The sequence below is a fragment of the Gymnoscopelus braueri genome (assembly GCF_963280865.1).
Source record: "Gymnoscopelus braueri genome assembly, chromosome: 22".
NCBI classification, from domain to species: domain Eukaryota; kingdom Metazoa; phylum Chordata; class Actinopteri; order Myctophiformes; family Myctophidae; genus Gymnoscopelus; species Gymnoscopelus braueri.
This window is the reverse complement of record NC_137624.1, coordinates 42,994,975-43,020,562: the sequence shown is the minus strand read 5'-3', so window position 1 is coordinate 43,020,562 and position 25,588 is coordinate 42,994,975. Positions and strand designations below refer to the sequence as shown.

The window sequence follows — 25,588 nt, the reverse complement described above, 5'->3', positions numbered from 1 at the left end:
CCTGATGCCATGACGACACATTGAGGTTAGACAACATATACATCCATATTTGGGCGTAGCTGCATTGGGAACTCCTTATATGGTTGTGGCTGAGTCATGGTGACATGAGCGTGAGAATGTACGTGGTCCGCCACAATTTTATGATTCAAATAACATTTTTCACACTAAGCGAATACTAAGTCAGTGAATACTAAGTCAGTGAATAAGTGAATACTATTACTAAGTCAGTGAATAAGTGAATACTATTACTAAGTCAGTAAATACTAATTGAATACTCAGTCAGTGAATAGCCTAATAAAGTGAATGGTCCCCCACCAAAATGTCTCCTTATTTTTCACCATCTAATGTTGGCAGGTTTGCACGTGAGTGTTGGTTTGTTTGGTAGGCCTACCTGGAAGAAGTACTCACATCTTTTACTTAAGTAAAAGTATCATCGCATCACATTGTGAGCTTGTAGATCTGCTATTTTCAAATGGCCTAAATATATATAGGGCTGAAGTGTGTGTAAAAATAATAAAAATCTACAAATGAACTCGTTTTCATATAATTGTAGTGGAGTAAAAGTACAACATTTGCCTTTGACATGTAGTGGAGTAGAAGTAAAAGTATTGAAAATTGTAAATACTGAAGAATGTAAAAAAACAAACCTCAAAATTGTACGGTAAGTACAGTACTTGAGTACATGTACTTAGTTACTTTGCACCACTGCCTACCTATATAAGCTACATCAATAGTTAACTAGTTGTTAGAATAGATGAGGAAATCTTTACAATTCTGTACTGACAGCTGTTTGATTTATCATGCTTCAATAGCTGTGACTGGTTTATTTTAACAGGTCACTATTTTCGGTATAACACTCAACTATAGTAGTGAGTGACACAGCCATCCAAGCTGTGAGACAGGTAAGTGCAAGCAGACTGAAATCTTAATAATAATAATAATAATAATAATAATAACAATAACAAACTCAACTTCGCACTTAGTTTTATTTGAAGATACAAAATAAAAACTATAAGCAGGTTGTGAATCTAGCCTTGAAACATGACTCTCATATATTATGACAGTCATGGATGAACTTCAAGCTGGTGTTTGCACTTTTTTTTATTTACGGCTTGTACATGTACATAAACGTTCATATTTCAAATATAGTGTTCACCTTATGGCCAGGGATGTTACAATTGTGTACGGGCCCTCAGAAGTACCCGTATGTTCCGTATTGTTCAATAAAAAGCATTTTAATCCGATTGGTCATTTTATTCGTATTTTCTCCATGCTTTCAACTATGCGACCCTATCGATTGGGAGGTGTATTGCACCCTGATACATTATCTAAAAAATGACCACCGGTCAAATTAAAATGCTTTTTTATTGATTAATACGGAAGATACGGGTATTTCTGAGAGTCCGTACATAACAACAGCATCCGTGGCCATGAGGTCAGCACTTTATATTTGACATTTGAACGTTTACGTAGATGGACGGGTCGTAAAGGCAGAAAGTGCAAACACCAGGTTGAAGTTTATCCACGACGACCGTCGTGTGATCCATGGCTGGACGCGCCGCCCCCTTATGGTCTGGGGCAGCGTGATCTAATATGAGAGTGACGATACTAGCGTTAACGCCCATCGCGTAAGAACGGAATGCGGAAATGCCCGTTTTATCCCAATGAAGAAGTTCCAACGTTTGGGAACTATACAGCCGTGTGTACAGCGTGTCGTAACTCTTTCTCTATGTGGGTCTGGGTCTGGGGGAAGAAACAAACAAAAACGTGGTCATATGACCAGCAGCAGCAGCAGCACGCTGAGTCTCTCTACTTCCTCAAACTTTGAATTGCTTCACAACCACAAAACAACCAGTGTCCTGAGACTGTTCTCTGTTCTCTTTTCTGTAGAACAACGTCCATGTTCCTGCTGCCAGGAAACCAAAGTTACCGACGCAGAGAGAGACCAGCAGACAGACAGACAGACAGACAGACAGACAGACAGACAGACAGGGTGGTGTTAGTACTGTAGTCTCTCTGATGGCCTAATGGCAAGCCCAGACACCAGCACAACACATCATGGGCTTCAGAAGAACGACCAACAGAGGAGAAGACATCATCATCATCATCATCATCTGTGCAGCAGCACCCTAATAACAGGGAGGTGCAGCCTCCTCCTCCCCTCATGGTCATCATGGTGCATCCTCCTGGCTCTGCTGTCCTCCATGGTGAGGGGCAGCCTGTGTGAGGAGGAGAAGCCCAGCAACATCATCCTCATCCTGGCCGACGACCAGGATGTTCAGCTGGGAGGAATGGTGAGTCAGAGAGAGAGGGGTTTCCTGGGTCCTGGTTGATTTTCTTTGTGGAAAAAATGGTCATTATAATGTGATAAATGTGTCAAATGTATAAAAATCCATTGAAAATGAGCTTGTGAGCTTGTAGATCAGCTATTTTCAAATGGCCGAAAATGTATGTGGCTGAAGTGGTTAATGTATGTTTTGTAATAATAATCAAAATCTACAAAGTAACTAGTAACTAAAGTTTTCCAATAATTCCAGTGGAGTAAAAGTACAATATTTGCCTCTGAGATGTAGTGGAGTAGAAGTACAACGTTTTGAAAATTGGAAGTACGCCAGTAAAAGTAAAAAATACCTAAAAATTGTACTCGAGTACAGTACTTGAGTAAAAGTACTTACTTTACACCACTGATTATAATATGTTTTGTTTTAGTAACTTCCTTCTTGGTTGATTTCTTTGTGCAAAATGGACATTATAATGTGATTCAGTGGTTCTCAAACGTATTCATTTGGAACCAAATGGACCCTAAATGGACTCGTTAGGATCCATTTGGTTCCATTTGTACACTGAGTTATAGACTTGTATAAGGGTCAATTTAGAACCCCCTCAAGGAACCTTGAGAGTCCCCGGACCCCACTTAAAGAACCACTGTTCTAAGTGTTCATTTAATGACATTTTTACAGTCTCAGATTTAACATAAATTGGTAAATTAACAGGTTTTCACTATAATATGCTCAATATTATAATGTGGGTTCCTCGTAAAATCCTCTCATTTTCATTTTGTCCAATCTGTATGTTAATACAATATAACCTATTCAATCTGTATGGTACAGTTTGTTAAAGGGATAGTTCACCCAAAAAAATTATTTTTTTTCCCTATGGATTAGTCACCCCATGGAGACTTGAATTCATGGATGTTGTTTTTTGTTTTCCTAAGAAGACAATAATTTGATGACCAGTGGACCGGTAGGCAGGGGACACAAAGGAGGCTCTTTGTGTCTCCTACCGGAACCTCTGCCAGTCATCAAATTATTGGCTTAGGAATGCGATAAAAAAAAAAATACCCATGAATTCAAATCTCCATGGGGTGACTAATCCATAGAAAAAAAGTCATTTTGGGGGTGAACTATCCCTTTTAATACAATTAATATAACTTATATAATTGTGGTGGTTGTATTTTGTCTCCCTGCTCGTCTATAGACCATATTCACACGGCGGCCATGTTTCTATGAAGTCAATGAAAGTAGCTACCCCGGGTGGCGGCACTTTCAATGTTAAATTCCAATATGGCCGCCGTGTGAATATGGTCTATTGAGAGACATTTAGATGGTGTCAAAGGTCACGTCTCACCTAGACACAGGATCTGACACCAATTTTGACCTGATGGTCAAGATTCAATTTATGAATCCCCTGAGCAAGCAGGCAGGCTCTATTAGCTCAATGAGAAGAAAATAAATCAGCACTTTAGCAGGAAACCAGGTTCAAATCCGGGATAGAAGAGGCAAGTCACATAGTGCTGCTTTAAAATAAATTGGTAAATTAACAGGGTTTTTGCTATAATATGCTCGATATTTTAATGTAACCCTTCTTATAGTAAAAAACCTCAGTGTTCATTGAACTCCAGAGGCTGTACAAAATGTCACAACATTTTGGGTCCATTTGGTGACATTTGTACTGTTCAGCCTTCACAGAGTTACAAATGGACAAATTAACAGCATGTTTTACTGTGTTTTCCACTGTGTTGTTGTCTACTAGGACATTATGGGAACTGGTCAGACCTGTTGATATCCATGCCTTCACAGTGAAAGTGCTCAGTGTTGTTCACAGTGTTCATCTCAGGCTGCAATATACGGAACTTAAGTTAATGTATAACACGTTATTTATAACCCCTCTGAATGTATGGTAGAGTATGTTAATGGCTGCAGATGTGAAGCAGCATATCTACTGTGGTTGGTGGTGGGCAAATCTTTATGGGGGGTGGGGGGGGGGGACAGGTGAGAGGCAGCAATGTCGGAGGTGGTTTGCCAAGACCGGGAAGGCATCTGTGTCATTTTTAGATGTCTTTGGCTATTCAAAAATAGAAGATATAGCACAGAGTGCACCGCGCTATGAGCTTGTAGATCTGCTATTTTTTTTAAATCTTTCAAATTTGTGCAAATCTTTGAATATGTATTTTTTTAAAGTGAACATTTGCAACTCAAATCTTTGCTTCTGAGGGGTCCCTGGAACAAAACATTTTCAGATGGGGGGTCCACGGCCAAATGCATATAATTTTGAGGGTACTTGACATGAAAAAGTTTGAGAACCACTGATATAGAAACATAGGATTTAGAAGACATTTGTAGAATCGTGGGCAACAGTGTCTGCCTTATCACATGTATCTCTGGAAATAATAAACAGAGGCCCCCCTTTTCCACCAAAAGAACTTTGGCTCTAGAACTGGTTCCGTTCTAGATTCTTGGAACCTTTCACGGAACCGGCTGCGATTATTATACAACGTGAGCCGACGTTTGGAGTTCTAGGATGATGCAACTGTGCCATCATCCACAATTATGCTATGTACTGTACGGCAAGACAGCTGCAAGACCAGGACATTTCTTCTGTTGACTCAACTGCATCTTTTTGTCTTTAACCCATTAAGACTTGAGGCCGATTCTACAAATCGCCTCTGTCGGGTCAGTGGAAAGCTCACATTTCCAAAAGAAACTGTCACTTTTCAGGATTCAAAAACGGCAAAAGTAGCAGATCTACAAGCTCAAAACGCGTCGCTTCACGCCGCGTTTCGATCAAAACTTTTATGCTTTTTGTGTGACGCTGTAGTGTGATCAAGTAGGACGCTAATTTACGGGGAAAAAAACACAAAAAGTTAGAATATGGAGATAAGAGGTTTCTGCCCGACAGCAACAAAATGCCTTCTAAGTCCTTTAAGAGTTTTCTGAAAAACACATGTTGCTATATAAAGCTAAAATCTAAAAATTAGATGGATGCTTTCCCGGTCTTAATGGGTTAACAGAGTAGAGTGTAGATCTCACACTTTCTGTGTACAGACAGTCTATCACTGGTTTCATTCTCTTGTCAACCACACAGTCTCTCCCCACATGACTCCAGCACCAAAAAGCACCGTTATTGTGATGACTGTAGCACCAAACAGCCGTTTGGCACATGGCTCTAATGAGGGGGGGGGGGGCAGGTGAGAGGCAGGAATGTCTGAGGTATATATACAAGCTCATAACGTGGCACCGTGTAGATCTGCTATTTAAAAAAAATTATGACAATTTTTGCAAATCTTTGAATATATATATATATATATATATATATATATATATATATATATATATATATATATATATATATATATATATATATATATATATATATATATATATATATATATATATATATATATATATATTTTTTTTTAAAGCAAACATTTGTAACTCAAATCTTTGCTTCTGGGGGGGTCCCTGGAACAAAATATTTTCAGATGGGGGTCCGCGGCGAAATACATATAATTTCGGGGGTCCTTGACATGAAAAAGTTTGAGAACCACTGATAATAGCAACATTTTAAACTTAGGATTTAGAAGACATTTTGTAGGGTCTAAACAGGTTAAGTACCTCCACTCATCCAGAGAGGGGGTCACTCAACCCCTTTCTCATTCCTCTTGTGGCCGTACGACATGAGTGTGTCTGAGTACAGGCTCTGACTCCTCAAGATGTGTTGTCTAACCAAACATACTTTCAGTTCCTCCAAGTGCTTCTGAAGTTTTGTGAAAGCAGTCCTTTTTCCTTCTTTGAAGAGAGAATAAAAGTGTGTGTGTGTGTGTGTGTGTGTGTGTGTGTGTGTGTGTGTGTGTGTGTGTGTGTGTGTGTGTGTGTGTGTGTGTGTGTGTGTGTGTGTGTGTGTGTGTGTGTGTGTGTGTGTGTGTGTGTGTGTGTAGGATGGCGTACAACTACACTATCCTGGTGTCTGCTCTTCTTCATCACTCATACTAATGGATTCATTCGTACTGTGTATTTATTCCAGTTAGTGACTTGACTGTTTTGCTCTATAAAGGCATACAAACAAAACTGTATCAAAGGAAACTAAAATAAAATTCTCCATAGTGGAGGTGAATTCATCACTTTGTAGGCTGTTTGTTAATAGTCTACCTCTAACGTGATTTTAGAAGCGGATGTTTTGGGAGCTGTGGAAGAGCTAACCAGGCTGGAAACCAAGTCACCTTGGTGCTAATCTAATAAAACACTTCTGGAGCTTCCAGTGTGTGCAGACATTATTGTTCTCTTTTAAGTCTGTGTGCCTTTGGACGTGCGTGCTTTATTTACTTATGCTTAGCATTTCCAGTGGTAACGAAACCGACTGCGGAATGCCCTCCCTGACCTCCTGAGAGCACCACAGTCTGCTGATTATTTTAAGAGATGACTAAACACCTACCTTTTTAACAAAGCATTTGTTTTTAGCTACACTGGTTTTACCTCTAGGCCAGGGGTTCTCAAACGTTTTTATGCAGGCTTTATGCCCTCATGTTTTTACTACTGTAATCAATCAGGAGATTGTTGCTTCACATATCCATCCGAAAGGTGCACAAAGAAATGCCGTTGTGAACTTTTAGCCTCAGCTTTCTTTGAGAGCTGTGTTTACTGAAGGGATTTATTTTGAGATACATTTATATCAAAATCAAAACCCCTTTTTCATGTCTGTCTGTCTGTCTGTCTCTGCCTTCATTCTATAGATTCCTATGAAGAAAACCAAAGCTTTGATCGGTGATGCTGGGGTCACATTCGCCAACGCTGTGAGTAGATACTGAACCTTTTGTCTGATAAATGTCGAGTAACTTAACAGATGCACTACAACTACAAACCAGACCTTTTTTAAATATACTTTTATTGCAATTTTTTCATATTATATTTCATGTTGCAGTACACATATTATATCTTCTTGCAATTGTTTTGTTTTTCCCTTTCTTTTTATATACAGTACACCCAGTGTTACACACTAAATTAAAATGCAGCAAATAAAAAACATAATTACACAAATCTAATGTCAAACCAGACCACTTGAGTATGTTGAAACTACTTTTGAAAGTATTGAACTATGTTTGAAATATATATATTCCGTCATTGTGGGCAAAATAAATAGCAACAATAGCTGATCTACAAGGAAAGCTCACAGATAGCTTTTAGATTCTATTTCCACTGTTTGAGCCATCAGACAAAGTATATAGCGCTTAAGTCAGGGGTCTTCAACGTTTTCAGGCCAAGGACCCCCTAGCTGAGAGAGAGATGAAGCAGGGACCCCCTCTATATTGTATATATGTTTCAATTATTTTTATTTTTTTACTCTTTTTCCCTCTACACCTATACTTCTTTGTCAAAAATAGCCGATCTACAAGCTCACAACGCCTCACAGAATCATATCACACAGAGATTTGGCGGACCCCCTGTAGTAACTCTGAGGACCCCCTAGGGGTCCCAGACACCCTGTTGAAGACCCCTGGCTTAAGTTGTTAACTCTCTTCTCGTTTCCCTATTTTGTCGTCCTCTTCAAAGTTCACGTCCACGCCCCTCTGCTGTCCCAGTAGAAGCAGCATATTGACGGGTCAGTACCCCCACAACCACGCCGTGAGGAACAACTCTCTGTCTGGAAACTGCTCCAGCCTCCTGTGGCTGAAAGGCCCCGAGTCCGTGGCTTTACCCGTCTACCTCAGCAAGCAGAAATACCAGACGTTCTTCGCCGGGAAGTATCTCAACCAGGTCTGAACAGCATGCACCACATAATAAGCATGCAAACAGATCCGTCTCCTCTTGCAGTTGTGTGGGACAGTCACACCAAGCACTATAACTATCACTTAACACATTCAATCCAGGGACGCATATGTGTAACTTTAGATTTATTTGGCTATTCAAAAATAGCAGATATAAAAGCTCATAGCGCTTGTAGATCTGCTATTTTTGAAAAAACGTTTTCTGCAAATCTTTGAATATTTTTGAAAAAACCTTTGTCGCTATAATATCAGTGGTTCTCCCAACCTTTCCATGTCAAGGACCCCCAAAATGATATACTATTTGCCCGCAGACCCCCATCTCAAAATATGTTGTTCCAGGGACCCCCCCAGAAGCACAGATAGAGTTGAAAATGCTTGCTTTGAATCATATATATATATGTTCAAAGATTTGCACAAATATTCAAGACTTTTCAAAAATAGCAGATTTACAAGCCCATAGCGTGCCACTCAGTGCCACGCTATGAGCCAACATATAAAATAATATGGTTAAAGTGGTTGAAATGATTGTGACCCTATATTAACTAATTTAGCCAAGGACCCCTCCCAAGGACCCCTAGGGGTACCCGGACCCCACTTTGAGAACCACTGACTTAAGGTATAAAGATATATATATATACAGTATAGAGTCCAGTCCACACCACCACTTTACAGTATGGTGTTCTGGGGGGGATGTTGCAAGGAAACGATAGTTAGATGTTTGCAGCTTCATGTTGAAAGACTTTGGAAAAAGCGTACTATGGTAATGTTTGTTGTGATGAATGTTACTGAGCAGTTGTTTTGTCCATCCAGTATGGCAAGAAAGAGGCAGGAGGTGTTGAACACGTGCCACCTGGCTGGGACCAGTGGCATGCCCTGGTGAGACACACTCTCACACACACACACACACACACACACACACACACACACACACATATATATATATATATATATATATATATATATATATATATATATATATATATATATATGTATATATATATGTATATGTATATGTATATATATATATATATATATATATATATATATATATATATATATATATATATATATATATATGTATATATATATGTATATGTATATATATATATATATACACACACACACACACACAGAGACAGAGACAGAGACACAGACACACACATTTGAAATATTTATTTATGTCCACATAAACAGATGTACAAAGGACATAAACACTGCAGTCAGATAAAGGGAAAACAGCCAGTTACAAAGTGCATGTAAAGCAGAACATTGTTACATACAAAACAAAAGATGGCATACTTGTCGAACACAACAATCATGGGTAAAGGAAACAACGCCTCCTCCAAATTGAGCGGCTTCCTATAATAGCTGATATTGAGCAGAACCTTGCTAATTGTTTAGCCCTCCTTTTGGAGAGGCCGGCCATTTGAAGGCCCCTAACAACCAACTTGTGCACGTGCCCTATAGGCTACCAAATATAAAAACCAAAAGTTTACATCTGTAGCCTAGCTGAGAGATGGTCTGCTCTAGCTGATGATATTTTAGCACTTTGGTTAGGAAGGCTTCCTGTCTAAGCTGTAATCAAAAGTACAGCCGACCGCGAGAATGAACACCTCGCTATGGTTTTCATTAACAACAATGACATCCGGGGTGTTAGCTGAAATGTTAGAGAACACGGTGTCATTATTACACAGGTTAAACATGCTCAGCTTCACAGTAGAATGCTTATACAGCATGATGGAGGACCTGAAAATAGAAGTGATATCTTTTGATATCAAATCCACTATTCTGTCATGCCTACTTATGTAGAGTCCCCTGTATACATGGCACCCATTTAAGATGTGGGACATGGTTTCAGCTATTTGTTCATGACCATGATGTATACAGTGAGGAGCATGGTTGCCTGGAAACCAGATGCACACACACACACACACACACACACACACACACACACACACACACACACACACACACACACACACACACACACACACACACACACACACACACACACACACACACACACACACACACACACACACACACACACACACACACACACACATTTACCGATATAATATTTAAAAGAAGCACCCATACACAGCACCTCAAAGTGTGTTATTTCTTAACTCACTATTTGTTATTCTTAATAATTTCATGTTATTGTTCATTTCTTAATGCTGCTACAGTGTTGAGGAACCGAAACCAAAGAACTTCACTCTTGTGTACTCGTATGAGATTTAACACATTGAATCTTGAAACACACTCACGTACATGTACCGATAGGCCCACGCAAACACACAATACTGTATGCAAGTCTTTCTAATGCTAATATCATAACCTGTGGTTTTGCTGGTTCCAGGTAGGGAACTCCCAGTACTACAACTATACCCTATCAGTCAACGGCAAGGAGGAGAAGCACGGGGACAATTATGAAAAAGACTACCTCACCGACCTCATAGTAAGTAATCTGAGTTTTCCAGAAGTTTTTGCCAGCTCTGGCGAGAAACTTCTGGGCCAGAGCCCTGGTATTTGTGGGCGGGATGTAGCTTACGCTCAGAATCTGAGCGGACACGCCTCTTACCGGTCTGAGAGCTGTGCAACTCGTCTAAAAAGTCCGACGAGAGGCAAACAGCAGTACACAACAATGGCGGCCGCAATTTCTCAAGGGGAAATTGCTTCCCGTCGATCCTATTTAGATGCAACACCCACTGCATGTGGATCCTGCCCCCTTTTCTTAATTGGCTAGGATTTGGGGTCAATCGCCATTAAATCAAATGGGGGTCCATGGCCAAATGAAACTGGGGGTACTTGAAATAAAATAAAAAAGTTTGATAAAAAAATTATCTATAAGAGACAGAAGACTATTCAAATCAGCTTTCCTTGACAGTTCATGTAGAAGGAAACTCTTTTGTAAATTTGCTACATCAGCTTTTGTGAAATATGCTCACATTTTACACAATTTGACCCCTTCCTCTGTATTGCTTTGTACTTTTTAAAGGTGTCATCAGTTTAGAAAGTTAATTATCAACACAAGGCACTATACGTACTTGCAGGTACAGAAACTGTAGGTAAACTGTACACCTTAATGTACTTTATGTCTCTTGACAAAAGACCCAAAAAACTAAGAAGAACTTAACAAACGATCACAGACATTCTTACATGATCTGTATTACTGATGATGAGTAATACTGTGTTGCAGAAGACGTGTGGTGACTTGTCTGTGTGCGTTGTGTCATCTGAGCACATGTTACATGGAATCAGCATCATGTGACATTTGAGGATTTCTGCTCTGCCAGCTTTCTAGAGGCAGAATAAAAGTCACTCACATGTTACAGTGTTCCGTTCAGGGTTCAGCTCAACTGTTCCTTATTGTCAGTCTCCTGCCCTGTACACATGTGGCTATAGTAGCTTGGGAGTGCACTTAGCCACATAAACCCTATTTTGTACTTAGGCTATCCAAAAATGCAGATCTACAAGCTCATAACGTGGCGCGATGTGTTGTCAAGGAGAATTTAAAGGAGTAGTTCACCCAAAGAAATTACTTAGTTATTTTTGATCAATTACACACCCAATGAAGCCTTGAATTCATGGAGATTTTTTTAGTTTTTGTCGCATTCCTAAGCCAATCATTTGATGACCGGGTCATTGGTCAGTAGGAGACTCAAAGAGACTCAAAAAGTCTACTACCGGAGACTCCACCGATCATCAAATTATTGGCCTAGGAATGCGACAAAAACTAAAAAGTCCACGAATTCAAGGCTTCCTGACGTGTGTAATTGATAGAAAAATGAAGCATAGCGTTCGTTCATGCAGGACACGGAAGTCTTGCACGCCAAAGCTGTAACCAGCGGTCAGTCGGCTGATGTGAACATCAGCTTTCTATTCCCCATTCACAGCTCAGCTGGTCATTACGTCACACACTCATACTCCAATCACAGCTCACGCATTAGCAAAGAGGTTCCCTTTAAATACGGCTTCATATTCTCTAGGTCAGGGGTCTTCAACTTTTTCAGGCCAGGGACCCCCAAACTGGTGGGGAGATGGAGCAGGGACCCCCTACATTATATTTATGTATACAATTGTGTTTTATATTGCCTGCTCCTATACGCACCTGCCCCAGTAGGTGTGCAAAATAAAAATTCTCTACAAAATATGTATAAACATACCATGTTATTGTGCATTGTGCCTCCATTTATCTGTTTGCTATGGATTCATGTTATGTTTAAAGACAATGTGACATTTTGGGGATTTTTTTTTTTTTCAAACAAAAATATTGTTTAATCAAACAACAATTTCGCGGACCCCCTGCAGTACCTCCGCGGACCCCCTAGGGGTCGCGGACCCCCTGTTGAAGACCTCTGCTCTAGGTCTTTCTTGGTTGCTGAACCAATGCATTTTGCTAGCAAATTTTTGGGTGAACTATTCCTTTAAAGACGTCATGGCCACCGGCCCACCGCCAATATTTCCCAGAATGTGGCTGATTTAAAATGTGTTCATTTCAAGAGTCTGAAAGCCAACGATGCTGCGTGCTCCTTTACAGAATCAGTAGGGTTAAAACAAGATGAGGTCGAATCAAAGTGTGGCTTCTCTTTGGATCCCTGACGTCATGTCGACGACGTCAGTCTTGACCAAACATGGAGGGACATCAATCTGAGATTATGAATTCACACAAGGTGAAGATTATCTACAATACAGTATGTGAAGAATATTCAGGTGTAGGGGCTGTGTCCCACCAAGGCATTATGCTGTGAATATTTTTCAATGGGAGAAACATGTATTTACGCTATGCCACACTAACGCCAGCAGCGTGACAAGGCGATGAGCCGTGCACGTCTGGCGTCTGTATCTGGTTGCTGAGAGTTGATAAATATCAAACGGATGAGCGTTTTAGAAGACTCAAGAGTTTTCAGTTTTACTTCCTTGGCCTACTGGCGCAAGAAATGTTATGCTGATTGCTTGCTCCAGGGGTTTGTGAGATTTGCTGCAGACAGACTCTCTTCTAGACAGCTTGGCCCCTAGGAGCTAGCCTGGTAAACCCTCCCTCCGGAAATCTCATTTCTATTTGATTCCAGGAGTGAGTCTGGCCTGATAGACCTTTGTGGGGGTTTCTAGTGGAATTACCAGCTAACCGAGCCTATCAGCGTCGTCGCACATCGTTCTGTGATTGACAGCGACAGTTGGCCAATCAGGTGGCGAGTTCGAAAACACGAACGGCAGCCATCTTTTTCTTGTCCGCTATAATCTCCGCTATTTTTTGACTTCAAAAAGCTCTCTAACTTCTATTTTGAGGCACGGAATTTACTTATAATATATCGTTTGGATAGAATGTAGTTGTTTAACTTCATATATGTGGTCAATTAATCATGACAAAGCCTATTTAAAAATACAAATTTAGAGAACCGGTAGGGGTGGGCAGTGACACCCATGTATCCGAATAAGGCAACCCATTTTGGCCTTGGCTGTCTCAAAAGTCCCGTTGCGTCACACATTAGACTGGTGAACTGCTGATTGGCTGAAGGGGAAAAAATATCATTGGCTGAAGGGGTTGTCAGTCAACGGTATTACTTCCGCCCAACTCAGCCTGCAGCCAATATTGCAGAATGGGCGATCAGCCCAGACTCACTCCTGGAATCAAATATAAATGAGATTTCCGGAGGGAGGGTTTACCAGGCTACCTAGGAGCCACAGCATAAAAACTCATTTTAATCTAGTTGTCTTGCTAACATACTGTAGATTGTTGGTGGTGTTGTTGTTGGGTATCCGGTGCTGGTACTGTCTAGTTTTAGACCACTATTCCCTGAGTTCTGCTTTCACTTCCTTGTCTGGATCATCTAATGCAATGATTCTCAACCTTTGTATTTTATTCCAAGGACCACGGTTTGATATTATCTATAGATTAGACCACAGAACCCCATTTGATATGATTTGAATCTCTGGGACCCCCAATCTACTCTGTAAAATCCTCAGTGTTCATTTAACTCAGGGTGTGTACAAATGGAACCAAATGGACCCTTAAGGGTCCATTTGGTTCCATTTGTACACTCCCTGAGTTACAGTCCTGTAAGTACAAAAGTGTCCATTTGGTTCCTAACTTGCTAGCTCCATAACTATTTTTGAATCTAGATTAAAAACTATACCATATTATTAAAAAAAGCCTTTTAACCCCCTAATGCCCAATGCAGAAATGGGTGCATCTATTCTCACTGATACACTGTTAATGTGTGTTGTTGTCTTGTTATCCTATTTTTCCAGATTGTTTATGATTTATTGTTTGATTTCATGTTGTTAAGCACTTTGTAACTTTGTATAAAAAGTTAAATAAAGTGTTATTATTATTATCATCGGTCATTTAGCTGAAAGTTGATTGAATAATAATGTACACACAGCCTGTATACACTGTAACGGTAGCGTTGTGTTGAACCTGTGTTGTAGCTGAACAGGTCCCTTCACTTCCTGGACGACCGGAGCCCCCAGCACCCGTTCTTCGTCATGCTGTCCCCCCCGGCCCCCCACTCCCCCTGGACCGCGGCCCCCCAGTACCAGAAGGAGTTCAGTGACGTTAAAGCCCCCCGCGACGGCAGCTTCGACAAACCGGGGAAAGTAAGAAGAACCACGTGCACGTGGAAATGTTTTATTTGTACAACATACGCACACACACGCGCACATGCAGGTACACACACACACACACACACACACACACACACTAACTGCTGGAGAATGAAAGGGATCTTTCACTTTCAAACATGTTTGGGGTCATTTTATCGTCTACTCAGGCGTCACCCCAAGCATGTTTGAAAGTGAAATATCCCTTTAACACATCGACCGCCAGAGGTTAATCTCATAATGTACTCACCAGTGCCAACGTTTTATTGTTGTTTTTTGTTTTTTTCACGTCGCCATAGACCTCGTTAAAATCCTTAGGATCGAGCTGTGCACTTTTTGTAAACATCGCGGAGATCTCCCTGCGTCTACCAGTCCAAACCACGTGTCAAACGGAGCCGCCATGTTGTAGTTAGAACGGTTTATGTTAAACAGTGATCAGCGAGGAGAAAAAACTACAGGAAGAGAATTGAGTTTCAGTGTGCGCTTTAGAATGGGAGCCGGCGTGATCGCCAAAACCGGATCCCAAATAATTCTGTTTCCAGTGGTGTTACAATGAAATGTGCCGTACCGGAAAATTGAAAAAAGTTTTTTTTTTCGGAAAAAAAGGAAAAAGCACCGCAGCCCGTAGGCTACGGGATCGGCGCTTAACCGTTGGATTTAACGGCCCGTAGAACTACGGGCCCGGCGGTCTATGTGTTAAGCTGAACCGTCTCAATCAGTAGCAAAGTTCATTTACTCATCTACTGTACTTGAGTACAAGTTTTAGGTACTTTGAACGTGCATAATTCCACTTCTACACTGCATTTCAAGGGACAAATATTCTACTACAATTATTTGACAATTGTATTTGCAATTTGCAAATGTATATTGCTCATACAAAACATGCGAAAAATGTAACCTTTTGAATACAGGACTTTAACTTGTAACTGAGTATCTCTACGTTCTGCGATATGCTAGTTTTACTTCAAGTAAAACAAATATATTTTCCAGCATGGTGATAACATGTGTTACGTATGTGTTTTCAGGACAAGCACTGGTTGCTGCGTCAGCCCGTCAACCCCATGCCCAACACCTCTGTGGAATACCTGGACAACGCCTACAGGAAGAGGTGTGCTTCTGTTCATCATTATTCCATAAAGCAGCAGTGACCAGCAGGGAGACGTTAACACTTAGGAGCTTCAGGCAGTGCTACTTGCCAGCCAATCTCAGTGGTTCTCAAAATGGGGTCCAGGGGGACTCTCAGGGTTCCTTGAGGGGGTTCTAAATGGACCTTTACTCTGACAGTGGACAAATGGAACCAAATGGACCCTCACGGGTCCATTTGGTTCCATTTGTCCACTGTCAGAGTTAAAGGGATAGTTCAAAAATATTTTTTTTATCGATTAGTCACCCCATGGAGATGTTTTTTTTTGTTTTTGTCGCATTCCTAAGCCAATAATTTGATGACCAGTGGGCCGGTTGGCAGCGGTAGGCAAAACAATTAAATATCCATGAATTCAAGTCTCCATGGGGGTGAGTAATCGGTAGAAATGTTGTTTCATTTTGCGCGTGAACTATCCCTTTTAACCATTTGACTGCCAATCACGTAGATCTACGCGAACCGATTTAAAGCCGCCACGTGCCAATCGCGTAGATCTACGTGAAGTGAAAAAAATTAATAAAATATATATATATATATATATATATATATATATATATATATATATATATATATATATATATATATATATATATATATATATATATTTTTTTTTTTTTTCTTCCAATTTCACCCAAAGACCAAGGAGATATGATTAGTTGAAGATCTAGACTCCTATCCACTTCCTTGTTAACTTAAAACTTAAAAAGTCTATATTTCGGCTCCTGAGTACTTTTTTTTTTCCAATGAAAAACTCTGGCACTGGCTAAAAAAATATGAAAATACCTCTGGCAGTTAATGGGTTAAGGGGGGTCCTTGAAATGTAAAGGTTTGATAAACACTGCCCTATCTGACAACAGGGTCTGATTATAATGTAGTCTCTCAATCTGTTCTGAATTTTTTTTAAACAACTGTTGAATAATAGTAATTGGAGTGTTTATTAAATGTCACCTGAACCACTTATTAATACTAAACATGAACCACTTATTAATACTAAACATGAACCACTTATTAATACTAAACATGAACCACTTATTAATACTAAACATGTCATTGTGTTTTATCAGGTGGCAGACTCTCCTCTCTGTTGATGACATGGTGGCTACGCTGGTCAAAAAGCTGGAAGAAATGAAGGAACTTAATAACACCTACATCATCTACACTTCAGACAACGGCTACCACACAGGTGTGGGTGTCATTCTATCTGAGCACACTCTGTAAAGTTAACTCCAAAGAGTGTTCATTTGGTTCACTCTTTAAATTAACACTTAGGATTTTACTCTGCAACAGCCCTGAATATGTCATTGAAACACAAGACTTCATATCTCTGATATGTATTACACTTATAATAGGGGTGGCAGTGGCTCAGGGGTAGAGTGGCCGGGTAGAGTGAACTGGAACCTTTTAAAATACATGTAGCTGTATCTAGGCAGTTCAAAAAAGCTGCGAGGAGCTAAACATGGAAGTTAGAAACACTGTATGACACGCACAATAATCCAGGTCCACTCCAATCCTTGCTTTGACCATTTTATTCTCCACAACACACGTAAAATACAACAGTTCCCAGCAATTAACTATTGTAAACTAAACATGGATGTTAATGTTTTTTTGCAGTGTTTGCGTTGCGGTCAACAGAAAAGGTTGGCTCCCACGCTCAACCCCTCTCTGTACAAATTCCCACGTTATAATAATATGAATAAAACTTTATTTATATAGCACCTCTCAAAACCGGGTTACAAAGTGCTTCACAAAGGAAACAACAAAAGAAAACGACACACAAAACGGAACAAAAGAAGGAAAACAATGCAGAGATGCACACCAGCAGAGATAGACTATAATCAAGAGGAATGGGCATTAAAAGCTAATCTATAGAAGTGGGTTTTAAGGAGGGATTTAAACCGGGGGACAAACTCAGTGAGAGCCTGCTCCTCTAGGGCAGGGCATTCCAAAGGGTAGGGGGACTCTGAAGGCAAAGGCCATGCAACCTTTTGTATTTAACTGACCTTTTGGAATGGCCAGGAGTGCTTTGTTTGAGGATCTCGGACGCAAACGGGTGCTTCCTCCCACGTCTCACTAGCCTCGCCCAGTAGGGTGGGCATTAGAAGAGTTGGGAACGGTGGGCGTTGTCACATTCTAATCCAGCCCGAATACCCAATCTCAGCTCCGGCCTCAGTGGCTTGCCTCGTTAATCTCTGGACTCTCAACCCACACCTCCTGCTGATGACCGCGGAATACTTTTTTTCGCCGATAAAGTATTGTTTTGGACCGCGACGGAGGGGGCGCAGTCTCAAGCGAACTTAAGCCTCGAGAAGCACCACCGAGCTCGATTAAAGCACGCAAGTTGCCGTGCTGAACGTTGCGAAGTTCGCTTGAACCTACTCAGCCCCGTCCCCGTACCGATAGGCACAGAAACGTAAATTATCGCTAGGCAATGCATCGCATCCCTAGGCAATGCATAGCAGCCGAGCATTATTTTCTACCACGGAGTACTGCATGACTAGTGAGACGCGGGAGGAAACGCATGGTCGCATCTCAGACTACGTGCTGATGGCACGTAGGGGGGGAGTAGGTCCGAGATATAGGCTGGGGAAAGACCTAGCCTGGCCTTACCTGTAGTCAGTAAGTAGTTCACTACTGTGAGCAGGTGAACGCCATGACTAGGGATGGGACGATAATCGTTATTAACGTTTATAGTGATAAACAATAATCGTATCGCAGAGATTTTAAGTTATCGTGAAATTGTCCTCCATCATACACTAGGATGAGTTAATCAAATTCAGTACAACTTCCAAAAATAGTCGATCTACAAGCTCAAAACGCGTTGCAACGCAACACGTTGTGTTTATGTGAACGTTTATGGAGTTACATTTGTGTCTTTATCAACCAAACAAAAGAAAAACATTTGAGAGAGAAAAAATATAAACAGAGCAAAGAATAGTTTTGAATGAAAACGAATTAAAACAGCAAGCAAAAAAATATAATTTGTAAGCAAAGGAAATTATATAAACAGAACAAAAAAATATTTTTAATTAAAACAAATTAAAAACGCAATCAAAAAAATATATTTGCAAGCAAAGAAATTTAAGATTTGAAAGAAAAGAAAAAAATAATTGAGAACAAAACTTAAAATTCAAGAGTAAAAAAATAAGGAAAAACGGTTTAAACTACATAAAACAAAATACTTAGTAAAATGTTTGGGTAATAAAATGTGTTGTGCTAAATAAAATGTTTTTAATGTTTTTTTTCCTCATTTGCGAATGAAAGTTGTTTTTTTCTGATTGCAAAATGCCTTCTCTCTCAAAACCTATGTCTTTGGTCTCGATTTTTTTTCTCTCTCTCTTGGATTTGTTTGTGTGAGGGGTTAAAGTTCAGAAGGCGGGTCCTACGCTGATAGATGTAAGACACCTCTCCATTGGTCACTTGGAGTCTGAGTGACAGCTCCCCCTTCCTTATGTAGCTTGTTGAATGCAGGGATGTGTTACGGCCAGCATGGTTTTTTGATTGATTGAATTAAAAAAAAAATGAATTTGCAAAAAAAACTAAAAAACATGAAAGTATAATGCAAGGTCAGCTAAGAGTATTTAAAACCCAAGAAAGATGACTTGTTTCCATTGGGGTCCTTTGTACTCAATTCATAGAGACATTTAATGACAGACAGATATACACTACTATGCAAAACATCATAAAAACAAAAAAAATATGTACAGTAAACAGTTTGAGTAAACAGATTGATGGAATACTTTATTAACAGTAGGATACAGAGGTACAATTGTACTGCTAATAATTCAATCAATCAAAAAACCATGCTGGCCGTAACACATCCCTGCATTCAACAAGCTACATAAGGAAGGGGGAGCTGTCACTCAGACTCCAAGTGACCAATGGAGAGGTGTCTTACATCTATCAGCGTAGGACCCGCCTTCTGAACTTTAACCCCTCACACAAACAAATCCAAGAGAGAGAAAAAAAAATCGAGACCAAAGACATAGGTTTTGAGAGAGAAGGCATTTTGCAATCAGAAAAAACAACTTTCATTCGCAAATGAGGAAAAAAAACATTAAAAACATTTTATTTAGCACAACACATTTTATTACCCAAACATTTTACTAAGTATTTTGTTTTATGTAGTTTAAACCGTTTTTCCTTATTTTTTTACTCTTGAATTTTAAAAGTTTTGTTCTCAATTATTTTTTATTTTCTTTCAAATCTTATATTTTTTTGCTTACAAATATATATTTTTTTGATTGCGTTTTTAATTTGTTTTAATTAAAAATATTTTTTTGTTCTGTTTATATAATTTCCTTTGCTTACAAATTATAAATTTTTGCTAGCTGTTTTAATTCGTTTTCATTCAAAACTATTTTTTGCTCTGTTTATATTTTTTCTCTCTCAAATGTTTTTCTTTTGTTTGGTTAATAAAGACACAAATGTAACTCCATAAACGTTCCCCCTAGAATAGGGATGCTGGGGCTTCAAGTGGTTTAACAAAAGTGTCATTTTAAGTTTTAAGCATATTTTGATAATATCGTTAATCGCAATTATTTTTGCCACAATAATCGTGACATGTAATTTTCATATCGTCCCATCCCTAGCCATGACTAATTATTAGCGTGGCAGCGCCCCAGCTCCGGTGATCACGCCCACCGCCTGCTACCAGTGCACTGTGCAGTGCCCAATCTGTCAATCAAGTCCATACCTTCACGTCAAAGATAAAAACACTTGGCTTAGTCTCACATGACTCCTACTGTACATAGTCCTTTAATAATAGGTGCTGTTTCCTGTTTCAGGTCAGTTTTCTCTGCCCATTGATAAGAGGCAGCTGTATGACTTTGACATCAGAATTCCCCTCATGGTCCGGGGTCCTGGCATCAAACCAAACCAAACACTGCAGGTGAGAACAGAGACGGTTCCTTCTCACTCTCTCTATGCTCTCTCAACCTCTGCTTTCTCGTGGCTGTTGTGTGTTCAAGCTGCAAAACACAGCAAAAACAGTAATGCCTTATATTTTACCTACAGTAGAGTATAATATAACTAGTGTTGGGCAATGTGTTTTTAGCTAGGTAAGCTACTATACTGTAGTTACTCTACATGAAAAATAACTGACCTGCATTAAAAGCTGCCTTTCAAAATATAAACTATGTTGTATTTGAAGTAGTTGGTAATGTGGCTGAGAACATAGACATTAAGTGATTGAATGAAACATACAAACTGCATTTCAAAACTCATGCTATTCTATGTTTATGTGCCATTTAAAATGTTATGATGTAGCTTTTGTCAGGCTATACAAATACTCGTCTCTTATCTTATGTTACTGTGGGGTTCTAAACTACAGCCCAACACTGAATATAACATCAGACATTCATTCCCTTGTTCTCCGCCAGGCTCCAGTGCTGAACATTGACCTGGCTCCCACCATCCTGGACATCTCTGGTTTCAACCTGTCCTTCGTCAACATGGACGGACAGTCCTTCCTGCCTCAGATGGTTAGAGATGTCCAGCACTAAAGGAAATACTTATTAGACTTAATGATAGTCATGGGAATTTGTCGACTAATCGACAGTGGTGGCCTTTGGATTCCATTGAAGTCTTCAAATGGAAGCACATGTCGCGCACCGAAAATAGCCGATCTACAAGCTCACAACTTGTAGATCGTCAATTTTCGGTTGTTTGTTATTTTAAGATGAAAGAGTATTTGAAGTGGACCAAACTAGCACTAGAATAAACGTTTATTAATCAAAACAAGAAGTCTTCATCCCAAGCCATTCCTTTACCACTCTGTACCTCCAGGCACCCTCTCTGCGCAACGGCACCGTGCGCCCATATTTCCTGGTTGAGTACACCGGGGAGGGGCACCCAGCACCGGACCCCGCTTGCCCAAAACTTGGCCCTGGCCTATCGGTGAGTCACTAACCCGACTGACTAACTCTAAACACAGCATTTAAACTGTGTCCACCCATTCAAGATGGTTCTACCGCTCACATCTGTGAGAGGTAGTTCATCAGGTCTCAATGGATCTCAAATGGTTGATAGCTTTAGGAACCAAATGCACCCTCATGGGTCCATTTCATTCCACTTGTACAGTCTCTGCAACATTAACACTGAGGATTTTACAGTGTAGATTGGGGTCACAGAGAATGTTATAAAATGGGGGTCTATAGAGCAATGACTATGCATTTAGTAATGTAGGAAAGTGAAGACTTGTTGAGAAACGGCGCACTAAATTACCTGGTGACCTCTGATGACGCGTCAATGAGGTCAGTTACTGGGAAGTCAGAGGTCGAGAAATTCCACAGAACAGGGAGTTAGAATCTCAAGAAGTGAAAGTGTACCGGATTGATTGATTCATCATTATTAGGAACATGTGCCCATATAATCACATGTGTCTGCTCATAAGTTACAATCAGTATATCAGTTATATCAGTCACCATTTTTCTTTTCTGCGTCTCTTAGCAATGTTTCCCTGACTGTGTGTGTGAGGACGCGTACAACAACACCTACGCCTGTGTCCGGAGCCTGGCCGAACACAACCTGCAGTACTGCGAGTTCGCCGACAGTGAGGTATATTCATGCATGTTGTGTGTGCTAGACCAGTGGTTCTCAACCTTTTCAGGCTGCGACTCCCCAAAACAATCATAATTGAACTGGGGACCCCACACAATAATCATAATTGAACTGGGGACCCCACACAATAATCATAATTGAACTGGGGACCCCACACAATAATCATAATTGAACTGGGGACCCCACACAATAATCATATTTGAACTGGGGACCCCACACAATAATCATATTTGAACAGGGGACCCCACACAATAATCATATTTGAACAGGGGACCCCACACAATAATCATATTTGAACTGGGGACCCCACACAATAATCATAATTGAACTGGGGACCCCACACAATAATCATATTTGAACTGGGGACCCCCCAAAATAATCATATTTGAACTGGGGACCCCCCACCCTGACAAGCACTTGGGATTGTAGGAGTTGAGGCATTACATTGAGGGTTTTTTTTGTTCAAGGTTTCTTTATTGGTATTTTCCATTTTCACACATAGGTCAACACGTATATACAAAAACAGCGTTTGTTACCCCTCCCACCCCCCAGAATTCCCGCTCCGAAAGAGCCACAACCCTGGTATCTTGTTGTACCATTAACACAAAAAGACAATACAAACAAATAAGACACAATTGCAATGAAAGTTGAAAGAAAATGTAAAACCAGGTTGAAAACAAGTCAAAGCATTTAGCATTATTTAGTTTCCGACTCAGTTCCGCAGATAAATATTGTGAAAATGGCCGATCTACAAGCTCACAACGCCTTGCAACGAGCTTGGTAGATCAGCTAAAATCACCCCAACTGTTTCACCCCGTTGTCTTTTTTGTTGTCGACTGACATCCTCTCTGCTGTGTTTTTTGTCTCCCCCCTCGTGGCTCCAGTCGTTTGTGGAGGTTTACGACCTGACGCCGGACCCTCACCAGCTGGAGAACATCGTGAAGAAGGTAGACCCCGCCCTCCTGCAGGCCATGAACCAACGGCTCATCAAACTCCAGTCTTGCGTCGGCGCTAGTTGCCGGGACACCACAAAATAATAACCCAAAGCTACACAACTTAATCCCATTAAGAAGACCGGGAAAGAATGTCATTTTTGAGATTTCTTTGGCTATTAAAAAATAGCAGATATAAAAGCTCATAGCGCGGCAACGAGTGCCGCGCTATGAGCTTGTAGATCTGGTATTTTTAGAAAAATCATGACTTTTGCAAATCTTTGAATACATATTTTTTTAAAGGGAACATTTTTAACTCATCTTTGCTTCTGGAGATTCTACAAATGTCTTCTAAATCCATTTTTTTAAAAGGATGTTGCCAACATCAAGGACCCCCAAAATTACATTTACTTTTACATTTAATATTTTGTACCAGGGACCCTCCCAGAAGCAAAGATTTGAGTTACCAATGTTCGCTTAAAAAAATATATCTATTCAAAGATTTGCACACATTTTCACGATAAAAAAAAGGGTTAAGCTGTGGCTGGAAGATTCCACCAAATCACCGACATAAATAGTCTGTCGCACGATGTCGCCGTAGATCGCCGTTCGATCTTACGAGATTGTCGAGCGCTGAAAATAGCCGATCTACGAGCTCTGCTATTTTCGGCAACGTGACGGCATCGAACGACAAAAGCACAAACCAGGCAATACTCCTAGCGTGGTAAAATAAGGCATGGAATTGGAGGATTTTTAGGGTACTCTCCTAACCTTATTCATAAAGAAGAAGTTATGGAGTATTTCCATCTGCTGTCTTAAGCCAATCCATAATGCTGTAGTCCTTAATGCTGATATATTGCACTTTTGTGCATATTTTTTAGCAATATCTTTTACAAAGTACAGGGAATATAAAATTAAAACAACTCGTAAAGACTGTCGGCGTGATTGTTAAAGAGGAATTGACAACGAAAATGTTAAAATGGTGGTGTGGGTAAAAAAAGATTAAGCCCATCATACAGTTAGTTCATGACCAAAGATTTTGCTAGTTGGCCAGTTTGGGATAAAGATGTTAGTTTAAAGGAATAGTTCACCCAATTTTTTTGTTTTGTTTTTGTGGCATTCCTAAGCCAATAATTTGATGACTAGCGGACCGGTAGGCTAGCGGTTCCGGTAGGAGACACAAAGGACACTCTTTGTGTCTCCTACCGGAACCGCTGCCGGTCACCAAATGATTGGTTTAGGAATGCCACAAAAACAAAAAAATAACCCATGAATTCAAGTCTCCATGGGGTGACTAATCCATAGAAAACTTTTTTTGGGGCGTGAACTATCCCTTTTTTTTTAAAGCAAAAATGTAACTTTGGTAGAGGTTTGGGTTGTGTAGTTAACCGTAGAAGTTAACAAAGCACGCACACATCCAAACAATCCCAGGTGTTGAACAGAAGAACAGTCTGAAATAGAGTGACTTGCCATGATGGAACTAAAACATAATGGCGAGATATCTTCAGCAGTTGCTCCTTTGATTAGAAACTGTTATTTCAAAACTAGTCTCGTCCATTGACTTACATTACACGGTGAAACTGGGCTCACACACAGTACACTAATGTATAATAAACACAGTGGATTCTGAGAATGTATAACATTACAAAACCCAACACAAAAAAATTATATTATAATTATTTTATACAAATGTCAACTTTCAGTTGATTTGACTATTTTAACCCCATTAACATTTTATATTTTGGCTATTCAAAAATAGCAGATATATATTTTAAAGCAATTTCTTTTACTCAAATCTTTGCTTTTGGGGGGTCCCTGGAACAACATATTTTGAGATTGATATTGTAAAATAAACAGGAAGTTGATGTTTTTGTTATGCCAGGTTTTGTAATGTTTGGCAGAATCTACTATGGCGGATATGGCAGCAATATATGTGGAGAGTTACATCATAGCAAGGCAACTACACGACCCAGACCTCTACCGATTCCAAAGTGTCTTTTTCCTGGAATGGAGTTTCTTAGAAGTTGACCTTGTTCTAACTCAGTGGTTTTCAACCTTTTACATGCCAGGGACCTCCTAAATTGATATACATTCAACCCCCCCAGAAGCAAATATTTGAGATAAAAATGTTCTCTTTGAAAGATTAATATATTCAAAAGATTTGCACACATTTTCAAGATTTTTCAAAAATAGCAGATCTACAAGCTCATAGCACGGCACTCGGTGCCGGGCTATGAGCTTGGCTATTTTTGAATAGCCAAAGCTAAGTGGTTAAAATGATTCTGAGGCTATGTTAACTAATTTAGCTGG

General features: G+C 40.0%; 1 protein-coding gene across 1 annotated transcript; it reads left to right on the top strand.

Annotated features, from left to right (window-relative positions):
- Nucleotides 1–1,813: 1,813 nt before the first annotated feature.
- gnsb (glucosamine (N-acetyl)-6-sulfatase (Sanfilippo disease IIID), b) lies at nt 1,814–24,430 on the top strand. Its single transcript, XM_080418944.1, has 13 exons — nt 1,814–2,294; nt 7,010–7,069; nt 7,827–8,030; nt 8,852–8,917; nt 10,404–10,502; nt 14,477–14,644; nt 15,673–15,755; nt 16,853–16,971; nt 20,573–20,676; nt 21,167–21,268; nt 21,573–21,683; nt 22,236–22,343; nt 23,231–24,430. Exons 1-13 carry the CDS (start codon nt 2,028–2,030, stop codon nt 23,381–23,383), a joined length of 1,644 nt encoding a protein of 547 aa, XP_080275070.1. The 5' UTR covers nt 1,814–2,027; the 3' UTR covers nt 23,384–24,430.
- The last annotated feature ends 1,158 nt before the right edge of the window (nt 24,431–25,588 follow it).

Excerpts from the sequence above, each read along its gene's own strand:
- gnsb (XM_080418944.1), top strand. The coding sequence starts at position 2,028 with ATGGCAAGCCCAGACACCAGCACAACACATCATGGGCTTCAGAAGAAC. Across the intron at positions 8,918-10,403 it reads GGGACCAGTGGCATGCCCTG|GTAGGGAACTCCCAGTACTA; the intron begins GTGAGACACACT and ends TGCTGGTTCCAG. Across the intron at positions 20,677-21,166 it reads AACCAAACCAAACACTGCAG|GCTCCAGTGCTGAACATTGA; the intron begins GTGAGAACAGAG and ends GTTCTCCGCCAG.